Here is a 16,894-nt window from a genome sequence, read left to right on the forward strand (position 1 = left end):
GAAGTTCTGAACATTCTTACAAGAACATTCACTGTCAGGGTTACAATGAATAACATTATACATGAATAATAGACTGATGCATTACCCAACCCCACATTATTTTAAACCCTCTTCATTTACTAGTAAATTGGTAAATGATGAAGTTGTGAACAAAGATATACAAAATTGCAGCAACTTTTAATTGTGGCTTTTTCCACTTTGCAGCAATACAAATTTTGAAGGCTCGTTGTTACATTTTCCCCTTGTCATCTAAACACCTTGATTGGGGTTGTTTTTGATGCTAAAGGTGAACTGCAGTTGAAAAGATGCCTTTTCTTCCCCCCACATTCTCCAACATTATCAATCAGCCAACTTACCTGACAATCAGAACTTTTTTTTTCTGCTTATAACTTATGTGAAAAAGCAACAAGTGAGCACACTTGCCTTTTGCAGTTGAACTCAAACTTAAAAGTCAACAGTGCTATTGATTCAATGTGCAGGTTTGTTCCTCAGCAACAAACAACACAAAAGGTTGCAGCAGGTTATCTGTTCCACTGAGGCCTTCTCTGCTGTAGGACAGAACTGACTGATGCTCAAGGGGAGATTTTATAACTTGAAGGGTCCCCAGGTTATTTAGAATATCGACAGTGGATTTTCAAAAGGCAACACCCAGATAGAATCATGGAAAAGGCCCTTCAGCCCATAGAGTCTGTGCTGGTCAAAAACAACTCCCTCATTATTCTAACTCCATTTTCTGTACTTGATCCAGAGCCTTGTAAGCCTTGGCATCACAAGTGCACATCTAAATACTACTAAAATGTTATGAGGGTTTCTGCCAGGTGCCTACTGCCCTTTGAGTGATAAAGCTTTTCCTCACATCTTCTTTAAATCTTCTTCCCTGATCTTAATTCTATGCTCTCTGTGGTTGAACAAATTCAGTTTGGTTTTGTTATAAAGGGATTGGGTTTAAGTAATTTTTAGAAGTGTTTTGAAGAAGCAGCAAGCAAGTTGGTTACAGATACATTGTTATGGTGTACTTAGATTTCCACAATATATTTAGGAAGGTGCCACATCAAAGATGAGATCTTACATTATAGTGAGTAGTATTGTTAAAGAATTATTTAGCTGACAGAAAGCAGAGAGTAGCAATAGATTAGTATTTTCCAGGTTAGCAGGTTGTAACTAGTGGAGTGATACAAGTGCTGGGTGTCTTAGCTGTTCATAGTGTAAAACAATGACTTGGAAAAAGGAGCCTTCATCTGTGGTTGCTAAATTTGTCAAACAACACCAAGATTAGGACAAAGGTAAGGTGTCATAAGCAGGTAGACAATCTGCAAACGATATGGATGGATTAAGTGAGTGGCAAAGTTTGGTGAATTAAGAATAATGTGGGAGAATGTGAATTTGTCCACTTTGGCAAGAATCATGGTAAGATTAGTATGCAAGCACAGCATGTAAGAGTTAGGATGCAGGAATACCATATCCAGTTTCTCCTCCAGGCCACTCACCATCCTGACTTATGGAGTCATAGAGTCATGCAGCACAGAAACAGACCCTTCAGTCCAACCAGTCCGCACTGACCAGACATCCCAATCTGACCTAGTCCTACTTTCCAGCATGTGGCCCATATTCCTCTTAATCCCTTCCTATTTATACATCCACCCAGATTCCATTTAAATATTGTAATTCCATTCCTTCAGTATTGTTGGATCCAAATCCTGGAATTCCCTCCCTAAGGGCATTTTGACTCTAGCTATAACACATGGGCTGTAGTGGCTCAAAATGGCAGTTCACCAGCACCTTCTGAAGGGGTAACTCAGGAGGGCAATAACATCAGCCTGCGACGTCTATATCTCATGACGGAATAGATAATGGAGAGGCTTTTTCCTCTTATGGAAGAATCTGTGTGAGGAATCACTGTTTAACATATTGTGTCACACATTTAAAACCAAGATGAAGTGATCTGTTTTTTTTGGATGGTATAAGTCTTTGGAACTCTCTTCCACAAAAGATGATGAAAGTAGGTTCCTTGACAATTTTCAAAGTAGCGCTAGATTGTTTATAAAGATAGTGGGAACTGCAGATGCTGGAGAATCCGAGATAACAAAGTGTGGAGCTGGAGAAACACAGCAGGCCAAGCAGCATCTTAGGAGCACAAAAGCTGATGTTTCGGGCCTAGATGCTTCATTAGAAAAGGGGGATGGGGAGAAGGTTCTGAAATAAATAGGGAGAGAGGCAGAGGTGGATCGAAGGTGGATAGAGAAGTAAATAGGTGGAGAGGAGACAGACAAGTTGAAGGGGCGGGGATGGAGCCAGTAGATGTGAGTATAGGTGGGGAAGTAGGGAGGGGGTAGGTCAGTCCGGGGAGGACGGACAGGTCAAGGGGGTGGGATGAGGTTAGGAGGTGGAGAATAGAGGTGTGGCTAGAGGTGGGAGGAGGGGATAGGTGAGAGGAAGAACAGGTTAGGGAGGCAGGGCTGAGCTGGGCTGGTTTTGGGATGCAGTGGGAGGAGGGGACCCTGCAGCCCAAGGGTATCAATGTAGATTTCACAAGCTTCAAAATCTCATCCCACCTCTAGCCTCCATTCCCTACCTCCTAACCTCATCCCGCCTCCTTGACCTGTCCGTCCTCCCCGGTCTGACCTATCCCCTCCCTACCTCCCCACCTATACTCACATCTACCGGCTCCATTCCCCACCCCTTCAACTTTTCTGTCCCCTCTCCACCTATCTTCTTCTCTATCCACCTTCGATCCGCTCCCCCTCTCTCCCTATTTATTCCAGAACCCTCTCCCCACCCCCCTCTCTGATGAAGGGTCTAGGCCCAAAACGTCAGCTTTTGTGCTCCTGAGATGCTGCTTAGCCTGCTGTGTTCACCCAGCTTCACACTTTGTTATCTCTAGTTTGTTTATAATTGTGATAAAAATAACTCAAAGAAAGTTTACTAGATTCATTCGTGGGATAACAAACTGATCTTACAGAGAAATACTGACTAGGTTGGGCTTATAACCATTGAAGTATAGAAGAATGTGAGATGATCTTATTGAAATACATCAGATTTCAAATGGGCTCAATAGGATTGAGACTGTTTTGATACTACCTCTTGTGAGGGAGACTAGAACTAGGGGTCACAGTTTAAGAATAAAAGTATCAATTTTTAGATGGAGATGAGGATGTTATTTTTCTTTGCGGGTTATTAGTACGTGGAATTCGATTCACTGAGTTGATAGGCAAGGGAGTCAGACAAATTTTTTAAAAAGTTCATTCATACAATGAGACGGTCCTGGCAGGGGCAGCATTTGTTTCACATCCCTAGTTGCCCTTGAGGAGGTGGTGGTGAGCTGCCTTCTTGAATCAGTGCAGTCCATGTGCTGTAGTTAGACCCACAATGCCATTAGGGAAGGAGTACCAGGATTTTGACCGTGAAGAAATGGTGATACACTTTCAAGTCAGGATAGTGAGTAGCTTGGAAGGGAACTTGCATTCCCATATATCTGCAGTTCTTGCTTTTCTAGATGGTAGAAGTCATACAGTTGGAAGGTGCCCTCTGTGGAACCTTGGTGAGTCATTTCAATGGATCTTGTAAATGGTACACACTGCTGCCACTGAGTATCGATGGTGGAGGGAGTGGATGTGGTTGCTCTGTCCCAGATGTTGTTAAGCTTCTTGAGCGTTGTTGGAGCTGCACCCATCCATGGAAGTGAGGAGCATTCCATCGTGATTTGTAGATGGTGGACCGTCTTCGGGGAGTCAGGAAGTGTGTTACTCACTACAGGACTCCTTACTTCTGACCCGTTTTTGTAACCACGTCATTTATGTGGCTGTTTTACTTCAGTTTTGCAGGTTGTTGATTGTGGTGGATTCTGATGTTGATGCCATTGAATGTCAAGGTTAGGTTCTCTCCTGTTCTGGATGGTCATTATCTGGCAATGGTGTAGCATAAATATTATTTGCCTTTTGTCAGCTCAGACTTGAATACTGTCTAGCTTTTGCCGCATTTAAAAATTGACTGCTTCAGTCTCTGAGGAGGCACAAATAGTGCTGAACATTGTGCAGTCATCAGCTGTCATGATCCCAGATGATGCCACCAGACAGGTCAGATGTGAAAACAGGTTTGGTTGTTTCTTTTTAATTTAACAAGGTGTTTTTGCACTGAACATCAGCACTAAGTTGTGCTGAATTCTAATAATAAAACATAACTTTAATATGCAAAAGAGTAAACCAAGTTTTTGCAAAAACACAATTTGAAAAATTCTGAAATTCACGACCAGATACAATCCCATCTATCCCAATACTATGATTTCATAGTATTGAAGCACTAAAGAGTGTTTACTTCTCTATCAAATCTATAAGTTCAAGTTAACTATTCTTCGAATTCCCGGTCGTGAGTATTTGGTAGCCTTTTCCTTGATTACTCACAAAATAGAGCTTACACTTACTCAAATAACTTCAAATAATGCCTCTAGGGTCATAAGAACATAAGAGAGAGGAACAGGCATAAACTATTCAGCCCCTGAGGCCAGCCCCACTGTTCAATAGGATGTGGCTGACCTAACATTCCTCATATCCATTTTCCTGCCCTTTCCCCACAACCCCCAATTCCCCTACTGATCACAACTTATCTAATTCATCCTTAAATATACACAAAGACCCTGCCCCACAGCTCTCTGTGGCAAGGAATTCCGAAGACACAACCCTCTGGGAGAAGAAATTCCTCTTCATCTCAGTCTTTATTCTTTATTCTGAGTCAATATCTTACATTCTCCATGAGGAGAAGCATGCTCGCAGCATTTATCCCATCAAGTCCCTTAAGAATCTTATATGTTTCGATGAGATCGCCAATCATCCTTCTAAACTCGTCTCCACCTGTTCAGCCTCTGCTCATTAGATGATCCCTCAATATCAAGGATCAACCGAGTGCACCTTTTCTAAATTGGCTCCAATGAAATATCTTTTCTTAAAGAAGTAAGCCAAAATGGCTCAGAGTTCTCCTGATGTGGTCTCACCAGCACTTGAATTGTTATAATAAGAGTTCCATACTCTCATACTCCAATCCGCCTGAAATATGGCCCAACATTCCCTTAGCATTCCTGATGCTAACTTTTTGTTTAAACACCTCTCCTGGCCTCGAACTTTCAAATTAAAATTCTTACGCTGAGGTAACCTTGTACCTAACTTTTTTGAACTGACTACTTGCTGTGGGAGGAAATTGTTTCATACATCCGACTTCAATATGGACATCTGCAAACTCATGGTGAAAACTTTCCAAGCCATGAGTTTTTCCCCTAAGAGGAAGAAATCCTGATGCTTCTATACCAAAGGATTACCTCTATAGCTACTTCCTTTAAAATCCTGGGGAACAAGCCAGAGGAATTAACAGCCTTTTGCCCAATTAGTTTTTTCTTGTACTTTTTCTCTAGTGATAGTTATTGTGTTTATTTCTTCCACCACACCCCAGTCAAATAACCTAGATTCAGGTAAAGGCTGGTTATGGATGTTAAACAATGGACATTTTGTCCTCCTACCTCAAGCCACCTCCTCCCACCTCAAGTTCCACCCCCATCTCCTACCTACTACCTTATCCCACCCCCTTGCCCTGTCCGCCCTCCCTAGACTGACCTATTGTCTCCCTGTCTCCGCACCTACACTCGCGGTCCACTGCCTCTTTGACCTGTCTGTCTCCTCTCCCTCTATCTTCTCCTTTATCCATCTTCTATCCACCTCCCCCTCTCTCCCTATTTATTTCAGAATCTCCTTCCCCCCCCCCCCCCCCCATTTCTGAAGAAGGATCTAGGCCCGAAACGTCAGCTTTCCTGCTCCTCTGATGCTGCTTGGCCTGCCGTGTTCATCCAGCTTTACACCTTGTTATCTGACATTGAAGGAGACACGACATTCCGATGAATTTGTGATCGAAATCACTCAGTATCATACATTTATCCACAGAATTTCATTGATTTCTTTGAATACTTTTAGTAAAATATGACTTCTATTGTGAGATCAGACCTTGAGGCAGAAACAAATATCCAAAGTTATATGTGGAAGAAAGATAAATCATTGTCCCAGCTTACACTAAAAAGTTTACCTATAAAAATTTTGAGGAGTACAGAGAAGAGTTCTAAATTTTCAATAGTCTTAACAGTGGGATTATTATGGACAATTCTAAATGAACTGAAAAGCCTAGAATGTAAATTTTGAAAGCAGAATAACCAAGTAAGCGATTTATCCTGCACTCTTTGACATATTCTTGCTTCTTGACCTGCAGCTGAAGTCCAGTGTGAAATAGAACGAATCTTTGAACTAGCAAGAACACTGCAGTTAGTAGTCCTTGACGCAGATACAATCAACCATCCGGCACAGTTGGGCAAAACCTCTTTGGCTCCTGTGATTGTCTATGTGAAAATTTCATCTCCAAAGGTATTGTGACACATGCAGTTTAGTTTCAACTCCTATTTTGTTTTTGCATTTTTCTTTCGGCATTCCAAACATCAGTCTGTATAATTCTGCAAAGCCCATCAGCGGAAGATGGAAGATGTGATGGACACCTTGAAATACAAAGATTAACATCTCCTGTATCTATGAGAACCAATGTTCAATACACCCCTGTAAACATGGTCATTTTGGGGCACTTCTGTTCCTCCAGATTTGAAATGGGTAACTATTGGTGTTGATGAGAAGGATTTGTCTGAAAGGTAAAATGTATGTTAATTATACAGATGTGGCATCATAATTCTTGCATCATTTCCCAGGATTCTATCAAGCATCTACTGAAACTGTGGAGGGAGGGGTTGATATTTATGGGTCTAAGTGTCCCTAGAATGGTAGCTACCAACACCCTGAGGCTTTGAATAAACTCTAGGAGCAACAAGACTGCAGTTCCAGCAATTTATGTTGCCACATGGTTTTATAAGGACTTGAGCAGTGTGCAGCCTCTCTCCCTTAACTAGGAGCAAACATCACTGTCTGTCTTAGACATAGTAAGAACTGCTGATGCTGGAGTCTGACATAACAAGGTGTAGAGCTGGAGGAACACAGCAGGCCAGGCAGCACCAGAAGAGCAGGAAGTCTGACGTTTTGGGTCTGGACCCTTCTTCAGAAATCGAGGCGGGGAAGGGGGCTCAAGTAAATAGAGAGAGTGGGAGGTGATGATAGAAGGTGGATAGAGGAGCAGTTTGGTGGAGAGTAGACGGACAGGTCAAGGAGGCGGGGATGAGGCTATTCGATGGGAAGTGGGGGTTGGGGTTGGTCAATGTGGTGGGAGGAGCGGATAGGTGGGAGAAAAGACGGATAGGTCAAGGAGGCAGGGACGAGATGGGCTGATCTTGGGATGAGATTGGGCCTGGGGTGATTTTGAAGCTTGTAAAGTCCACATTGAGGCCATTGGGCTGCAGGGTTCCCAAGCAGAATATGAGGTGTTGTTCCTCCTTTGGGTGGCATCGTTGTGGCATGGGTGGAGGCCCAGGATGGACATGTCGTCCAAGGAGCGGGAGGGTGTGTTGAAAGCCTGAAGACAGGAAAGTAGCTGATTCAGAAAAATTAGTTAGATCCGTTCTGGTAAAGTTATACAGTGTCATTGTCTCGAAATCATTATCATGGAAGGACTTTGAACTGTTTTATACTTGCTACTCTCTTGAAGTGTCTGATTCTTTATATCTTGATGACTAGGTAGGTGCATTTTTCTTTTAAACACTAACTTCCTCATCTTACTGTTTTGCCTTGCATGTAGGTTTTGCAGAGATTAATAAAATCCAGAGGAAAATCCCAGGCTAAACACCTGAATGTGCAGATGGTTGCTGCAGACAAACTGGCTCAGTGCCCACCTGTAAGTAATTTTAATAATCTTTTTTCCTCCACGTATTGCACACAACCATTTATTATAACTTATTTATTTCTTGAAAGCCAATTGATTGACCCTTTCACATCCTATTTCAGCTTGAACATGGCATGTAGTAAGCAGCAAAAAGAATGGAATTATTCTGCAGTTCTGACAGAAAGAGGGGAGGGAGAAGCAGACAGGTTCAATGCTTTTCTGAAGCCCAATAACCTGCCACCAGCTCACAAGCAGGAAAGGACCCTGCCTTGTTACGTGATGGGACCAGCGACTGCATTTTGCCTTATATGGCCAACTTAAGTGACTGCCCCGGCTGCCTTCAATCCATTCAGCTACCTTTCTGTTTAATAGCTGTCGCAGTGCCATTGCCAATGTGACTCTTCACAGAGGTTGCAGCTGCAGTGAAAGGGCACCACAATGAGCCTGCAGCCCTGAAGCAGGTTAAGCAGAGGAGTGATAGTGGCATAGTTACAGCGGTATACCGACGATACCATTGCAATGAGGTGGCCCCTTTCTGGACCACAGGAAGGCCCCCTTGCTACACTTTAGGCAGTGAAGAATCTCCACAGAGGCGAGTAATGATTTTTAACTGGCCGCTTCAGAGCCCACCTCAGTGGTCTCAAGGTGGGCAGACAACTTTCCTATGCTGGCAAACTGGCATGGCAGTGCGAAGATATCAGGCATACCTCCACCCCGACACTGTTCCACATCGCTTTGTCAGCTTCCCACCTCCCTAGCCACCTTCAAAGCAACCATAAAAGTCCAGCCAAGTGGACAGTTAGAAATATGATGTGTTTTATGTAGGTGCAGAGACAGAAAATAGTTGATCTGAGGGAGGGTGGAAAACAGGAGAGAATAAGCTATAGTCGAAACCATGGCACTAAACTTGAGGGCTTTATATATAAAGAACTGCTGGATGTCTTAGAAAGAAATTAATGCTGAAAATGGAAAAGTGCCAATCAATATTGGCTATATGGTGAAATATAATGGGCTGAGGTTGCTGGAAAATTAACAGCATGTCATTATTAATGTCCTGATCAGCCGGAAATTCAGGCCATTAACAAATACAAATCTCTAGGGTTTCCAAGTCAATTTATGCCACTCTGTTGCTTGAAGCACAGACAGAAACCCTTATTCATAAGAAATTGCTGCATTTATACATTACATGCCCTTTAAATCATTGCAGAAATTTAAACCTGGCAATTAAAATCATAAGTATCCTTCCAATGAAATGATAATTATTACCATACTGCCTATCAATCTCTGGCTCAGAAATTTTGAAATACTGATGCCCCATTGCCTTGGCCACACTTTAATCAGTTTGCAATTCCATCAAGTTAGAACAGGTTACAAGAAAAAGTGTAAATGACAGCATATATCCTTGTATGTCTTTTCTGAATCCTTTCAAGTTTCACAATATCCTTCCTATAGCCGAGACTAGAATTGAATGCAATAACACAAAGGTGGCCTAACTAATGTCCTGTACAACCATAACATGACTTCCCAACTCCTATACTCAATGCACTGACAAAAGCAAGCATGCCAAGCACCTCGTTCACCACTCTGTCTACCTGTGACTCCAATTTCAAGGAACTGTGAACCTGCAGCAAGGCCTCTTTCTTCAACACTCCCCAGGACCTTACCATTAAATGTACAAATCCTGCCTTGATTTTCCCTACCAAAATGCAGCACCTTCCATTTATCTCATTTATTACAATAATGACATTTGTTAAATTAAAATCCCATCTGCTACCCCTCAGCCTGCTGACCCACCCGTCTGATTAACGTCCCATGGTACTCAAGGTAACCTTCACTGTAGCGCCCTTACCTCTGGAACCAAGAGGCCTGGGTTCAAGTCCCGCCTGCTCCAGAGGTGTGTATGAACATTTCTAAATGATTTAATTAAAAGTAATATAAATTATTGGTACTTTAACAGTACAGTCAATGTAACTACTACTAATGAATTGAAGGGAGTAAATTGTAATGTGCCAAACGTATTAAACAATTGGAGCTAAAATTTACTATTTTACCTCAACAAATCTCAACTTGCATTCAATTTTTTTACACTGAAAGAAACAGAATTGAAATTTCTGCTGTTTCTCTAGGAGTTGTTTGATGTAATTCTTGATGAAAATCAGCTGGAAGATGCCTGTGAGCACCTCTCTGACTACTTAGAAGCTTACTGGAGAGCTACCCACCCTCCTAGCAGCAATCCTTCCAATCCTCTCCTGAGCCGTACAATGGCATCTGCAGCTCTTCCTACAAGTCCAGCACCAGTCTCCAATCTACAGGTACATGTTCTTGCTTCTCTTCAACCTAATCTTCATTTTTGGGATACAGAGGAAGATGGAAAAAGCAAAGAGATTTGTGATCATCACATTGCACTTGAAATGAAGACATTTAATTATCTTCCTGCGTCAGGGTAGCATCTAAACAAAACTGTGTTTAAAAATAAAAGTGTTAATTTTGCCAGCATCTCCTAATGGGTACGAGTTTTACATGAGAAAATCATTTAACTTTAATTGTGGTGGTTGTGATGAATCAAAGTGAAGCTAACAAAGGAACATTGAATGAATAAAGCATAATTCCATTAGCCTGTGCTTTCATAGGGGATTTCTTGGCCTTAATGTGAACTGGACATTATTGGCCAGTGGTTTTGAGCCTGCATGCTACTTTTTCTTAAAATCAGCTAATTGGTATCAAGATGGAGATGTTTGCAGAATAGTGTAGTGTTAAACTTCTGCTGAATAGTACCCTCAAAAATATAAGATTTCACTTCCTTTAACAATTTTCAATATTAATGTTATGGTATTAACATTTGGTTTGATTTACACAAATACACCTTGACAGTAATTTCTTTACTTCAGTAACTAAACGAGAATGCATATTATTATAAATATTAGTAAAAACAGGCATTAACTTTACTAAAGCTAATTAGAAGCTGGTTTGTGTACAGTGCATGTCTCTTTGCTTGTAAATTAATCAAGTTAATGAGATAAATTCTCGAATTGTGAAGTTCTGACTAACCGGATTGTTGCATGGTGTGGTACTAATCAGGTTGAACAAAAGCAGGGAGAGCAGAAGCAGCTACCTTCAGGACCAGAAAGAACTGCTTCACAGGAGGAAGAGAAACCACCAGAGCCAGTGAAAAAGCCCCAACATCGAACTTCTTCATCTGCAAAGCATCACAATCACCGCAGCACTGCGAGTCGAGGCCTAGAGAGACAAGAGACATTTGACTCAGATACCAAAGGCAGCAGGGATTCTGTGTATATAGAGCCAAAGGATGATTATACGGATAGCGCTGGTGATCATTATAGTTCACACCACAATCATACAGAAGAACCCCAAGGGGATGGCACCCACAGGCATAAAGAATCACGGCATCGTTCTAAGGAACGAGACAGAGAACAGGATCATAATGAACGGAACAAACAGCATAGTCGGCATAAATCAAAAGATCGATATGGTGATAAAGATGGGGACGTTGCATCTAAAAAAAGGAATGATGCCAATGAATGGAACCAGGATGTGTACATCCACCAATAGCTCTGCCTCCAGCTGCTGTGTCCCTCTAGTGTGTGTGTGTGTGTGTGTGTGCGCGCGCGCGCGTGTGCGTGCGTGTCCGTGCATGCGTGCACATGTGGGGGTGCATGCATGTGTGTGTGTGTGTGTGAGTGTGTGCGTGTATGTGTAAAAGAGAAAGTATATATTTACCTGATCAGTCTATAAAGTTGATTGTACACTTGAGATTTCGTACAAGTTGTTGCTGAGGCAGCATGGAATTAAATTCAATGTGATTCATTTTAAAACATGGTACAATTACAGAACTACTAGTGTGGTGCTGTGCTCTTAGTGTTTTTGGTTTGGTTTTGATTGCTGCCAACTGAACTATAACTGTCACTAGCAAACCACTGTTAATGTACTTAAGCAATGTCTATGTGGGGGAACAATGAATTTTCCTGGGTATTCAGGAAAGTTTGGATCAGCTTATACTGTAGTTTACCTTTTTTTCCCTCAGAAGTTTAATTTCTACATTCTCAACACAAGTTTAAAATCACCCTGGCTTATATCTGTGGTTGGGGTGGGATTGAGGAATTTAGTCTTGCCTTACACTTCAGAATTAATTAAGACAAAGTATTTTCTAAGTACAGGTACTATGTACTGTATACAGACTATTGTTCTATTTGTACTCGACACTTCGAAATCATTTTTAAAATAATATAGTTATAGCCACTATACCTGCTTCAAAATCTGAAAGATGATGAATTTCCCTTTATCATGCTAACTATGATTGGCTTTTTTTGGAAAATTGGTAGTTGGGAGTTTTCATTTCACCCCCTCCCTAGCTTTTGAAATTCAGAACTTAGATGCATATGTCATCGATCATTGGGGTGGGAAAGTAAATAAATAATATATAATAGAGAGACATATATTGTTTAGAAATTTTTGTAAGATGCTAGTCTTAACTGACAAAGCGGTTTACTTGGTAAGTCTAAGTTATATACCAAATACTGAATATTATGTACGTTACATTTTTCTGTTTAGGAATTGCCTGAGGGTTCTATGTTATTGTTCCTTTGTTATAAACTGTTCAACTTCTCCAAATGGTTTTGTCTTATTGCTTAATAAGCATAAGATGAGCTGTTCTGGTTACTGTATATACACATTTGTGGAATTTATTTTCAAAATCCAGTTTGTAAGCATTTGTATATACATATATATATATATATATATATATATAAAAAATTCATAATTGCCTTTGTAGATATTGACAGTAGATGATCTTGTTGCACTGTTTAATTGAGTTATTTATTTAACCGTATAAATGGTGGCTGTACATGTTAACTGAACATGTGGAAATGCCATTTCATCAACAGGATCAATGTTCTTATTGCTTCTGTTATGTAATGAAGAAACCCTTATACATGTACATGTACACAGACTTGTATACGATACACACACGTACACATATCCATGCCTACATACTACCAGTCAGTTTGCCTGAAATAGGATACTGATTTTTCTTAAGTAAAAACCGAAAGACTGCAGATGTTGTAAATCAGAAACAAAAACAGAAGTTGCTGGAAAAACTCAGCAGGTCTGGCAGCATCCCTGGAGAGATGTCAGAGCTAATGTGGGGAATTGGACAAGTTCTGAGGAAGGGTCGCTTGACCCAAAACGTTAACGCTGATTTCTCTCCACAGATGTTGCCAGAACTGCTCAGCTTTTCCAGCAATTACTGATTTTTCTTGCTGTTTCAAACATCACACATGGTTATTATAAATGTTCTGACACATAAGCTGTTTATTCTCTAATTCATCTACCAAATTATTCATTTTCTTCAAAGTAATAAAGTGGATTTCAGATCTATTGCTGAATTTTTTTTACAGCACTTGTCCCTACCCTTCCAATTTCCTACTTTTTGTTGTGGGAGGCCTGATTTGGATGCAGTTCCTACTGAATGTGCTTTGTGCTTATGTGTAAAATTAAATATTTGTAGGACAAGCAGCTAAACTTGAACTCTAGTGTTTAGCGGATTTGGATTTTGCAATTCTAACACCTTCTGTGGCAAAGATATAGTAAAGATTAAATTATATTAATGGGCACTTTATGGGAGACTGTTTTGTAATCGGAGCCTTTCGTCTCAGTGAGTGAATAATTCGCTATTATGACCAGCACACCTTAGAACACTCCAGCTCTTCAAAACTGCAATTTAGGTGGGTATATATACGATCTCACAGGGGCATCATAGAACATATGCCAGCATGAGTCAGTGCCTTCAGGAGAGGAAAGCTGAAACTGAGAATAGTTTGAATCAGAATTACTTCAGTCTTATTAATTACAGGTATACTATTTTTGAGATGCTCAGTGGACAAAATAAAAAGGCAATGACATCTAAGCACTTGAGACCATAGAGCACTGAGTTATAGAGATATTATTTTAAGGACTCCAAGCTGAACTCACTTTGAAAACCATTTAGAGTTCATATTTCTTTTGAAATAAAGAAAATGCATCGGTGTTCCCAAGCAGTCACTCACTCAGCAACACAACTCTGGTAACTGGAAATATCTGGAGCAGACAATGCTGAAAATACTTGGTCAGTCTGGCAGCACCAGTAAATAGAAAGCTGAGTTAACATTTCAGGTCACTGCTGTAGGGTTCAAAGGAAAAAGCACCAACTTGACATGTTATCACCATTTCTCTCTCCAGGTTGCTGCCAGATGGGATGAGTATTTCTAGCAGCATTTTTGTCTCTATTTCAAAAAAAACTGAATGTGGAGATTTGTGCTGTTGAATTTTTCTGTCCCTTGTCATGAAATAAACATTCTGACCCCTATTGTCCAATCTGTCCTCTCAGCAATGAGGTACAGTCACCAAACAACAGGTATCCCATAACCACTGAAACAGTATGAGCTCTTCAACTGTTACAATGATGAACTTGTTCTGAGGTAATAAAATAAAGTTACATCATTCTACAATAGAGGGAACAAAGTGAATCTAGGTTACAAAATGGAGTAAAAGAAACATCGTTGGTTTAAACTATATAATATGATGAATAATATGTAAAGAGAGGCACGGTAATTTGTCAGTTCTATCCCGCATATAGGTGACATTTTAAAGAGCATCAAATAGAATTACAGGGTAACATTGTCAGCCAGTCAAATTGTAATGGTGAACTCCTCAAATGGTGCTTGAACCTTTTCACAACAATGTTATGTTGGCCTTTGAAGAACTGAATCGTAAGTTTGACAAACTTGTTAAATGTATACATTATAAGAAATACAAATTAAAGATGAACAATTTATGGTCCTACAACTTATGTGTAACGGTATTTTGCCCAATTTTGATGTGACATTTTTATTCTTGATTACTTGTTGATGATAATCAATTTTTCCCTTTACTTCAAGAGATGACATCTATAACTAAAAGGCAGAAAGATTTCTCAATGGCCCTTTGCCCATCTTACTTTAGATAACCATTAGGAGGCAGGAGAGTGGAGTTAGGGACCAACTCATTCTTGCCCCCAAATTCTCCTGGGCATTGGGAGGGGGTGAAACTGGCCATTGTTCAGCAGGTCCACATGCTGATGCCATTGAGATTGATTGAGTGGAGGATATTTGATACTTTCTGACTGTGACACCTCAACCTAACATTTGCAGTGACTCATTCACTTACTACACCTGATCTAACATGTTTCTCGGAAATGAATAGCAAGGCCATAGACATAGTTTTAATCTGCAATACATCAGCAAATATGTTGCTTTATCATTGTGCAGTCACAATTAATTTGTGACATTGCTTCCAACCTACTTTCATTTCAGGCCTACTTGTTTTTTCAGCTACTATATAGTAAATGGTTCTAATTGTAGTATAATGTGTCATTCACAATAAACCATTACTTCATTCTAATTGCTCTAGGGTCTATTTATTACCACGTAACACATCTGTCAGTCACAGTGTTGCATGAAACAATTTAACCATCCAAATTAAAGTTTCAGGCTCATTTCACAAAAACTTATCAGCAATCTGGAATGTCAATCCACCATAATTGTGTGCAAATATGAATAGTGATGAACATTAGAGATAACAAAGTGTGGAGCTGGATGAACACAGCAGGCCAAGCAGCATCTCAGGAGCACAAAAGCTGACGTTTCGGGCCTAGACCCTTCATCAGAGAGGGGGATGGGGTGAGGGTTCTGGAATGAACAGGGAGAGAGGGGGAGGCGGACCGAAGGTGGAGAGAAAAGAAGATAGGTGGAGAGGAGAGTATAGGTGGGGAGGTAGAGAGGGGATAGGTCAGTCCAGGGAAGACGGACAGGTCAAGGAGGTGGGATGAGGTTAGTAGGTAGGAAATGGAGGTGCGGCTTGGGGTGGGAGGAAGGGATGGGTGAGAGGAAGAACAGGTTAGGGAGGCAGAGACAGGTTGGGCTGGTTTTGGGATGCGGTGGGGGAAGGGGAGATTTTGAAGCTGGTGAAGTCCACATTGATACCATTGGGCTGCAGGGTTCCCAAGCGGAATATGAGTTGCTGTTCCTGCAACCTTCGGGTGGCATCATTGTGGCACTGCAGGAGGCCCGTGATGGACATGTCGTCTGAGGAATGGGAGGGGGGAGTTAAAATGGTTCGCGACTGAGAGGTGCAGTTGTTTACTGCGAACCGAGCGAAGGCGTTCTGCAAAGCGGTCCCCAAGCCTCCGCTTGGTTTCCCCAATGTAGAGGAAGCCACACCGGGTACAATGGATACAGTATACCACATTGGCAGATGTGCAGGTGAACATCTGCTTCATATGGAAAGTCATCTTGGGGCCAATGTATACTTGCCCCCACACCTCCTCCCTCACCCCTATCCCAGGCCCCAACTTGCCCCCACACCTCCTCCCTCACCCCTATCCCAGGCCCCAACTTGCCCCCACACCTCCTCCCTCACCCCTATCCCAGGCCCCAACTGGCCCCCACACCTCCTCCCTCACCCCTATCCCAGGCCCCAAGATGACTTTCCATATTAAGCAGAGGTTCACCTGCACATCTGCCAATGTGGTATACTGTATCCATTGTACCCGGTGTGGCTTCCTCTACATTGGGGAAACCAAGCGGAGGCTTGGGGACCGCTTTGCAGAACGCCTCCGCTCGGTTCGCAGTAAACAACTGCACCTCCCAGTCGCGAACCATTTTAACTCCCCCTCCCATTCCTCAGACGACATGTCCATCATGGGCCTCCTGCAGTGCCACAATGATGCCACCCAAAGGTTGCAGGAACAGCAACTCATGTTCTGCTTGGGAACCCTGCAGCCCAATGGTATCAATGTGGACTTCACCAGCTTCAAAATCTCTCCTTCCCCCACCGCATCCCAAAACCAGCCCAGTTCGTCCCCTCCCCCCACTGCATCACACAACCAGCCTAGCCTGTCTCTGCCTCCCTAATCTGTTCTTCCTCTCACCCATCCCTTCCTCCCACCCCAAGCCGCATCTCCATTTCCTACCTACTAACCTCATCCCACCTCCTTGACCTGTCCGTCTTCCCTGGACTGACCTATTCCCCTCCCTACCTCCCCAACTATACTGTCCTCTCCACCTATCTTCTTTTC

The 16,894-nt window shown here is 41.8% G+C and overlaps 1 protein-coding gene across 7 annotated transcripts in view; it reads left to right on the forward strand.

Annotated features, from left to right (window-relative positions):
- Positions 1 to 14,625, forward strand: part of LOC125464155 (voltage-dependent L-type calcium channel subunit beta-2-like) — a 330,964-nt gene extending 316,339 nt beyond the window's left edge. For all 7 annotated transcript variants that reach the window (XM_048556296.2, XM_048556321.2, XM_048556338.2 and 4 more), the window contains 4 exons: positions 6,241 to 6,392; positions 7,702 to 7,797; positions 9,912 to 10,097; positions 10,864 to 14,625. In XM_048556296.2, coding sequence (XP_048412253.1) covers positions 6,241 to 6,392; positions 7,702 to 7,797; positions 9,912 to 10,097; positions 10,864 to 11,355 — 926 coding nt within the window. In that variant the 3' untranslated portion in view covers positions 11,356 to 14,625. The remainder of the gene's footprint in view (positions 1 to 6,240; positions 6,393 to 7,701; positions 7,798 to 9,911; positions 10,098 to 10,863) is intronic.
- Positions 14,626 to 16,894: the final 2,269 nt, after the last annotated feature.

The sequence above is a fragment of the Stegostoma tigrinum genome, chromosome 2, assembly GCF_030684315.1.
Source record: "Stegostoma tigrinum isolate sSteTig4 chromosome 2, sSteTig4.hap1, whole genome shotgun sequence".
Classification (NCBI taxonomy): Eukaryota; Metazoa; Chordata; class Chondrichthyes; order Orectolobiformes; family Stegostomatidae; genus Stegostoma; species Stegostoma tigrinum.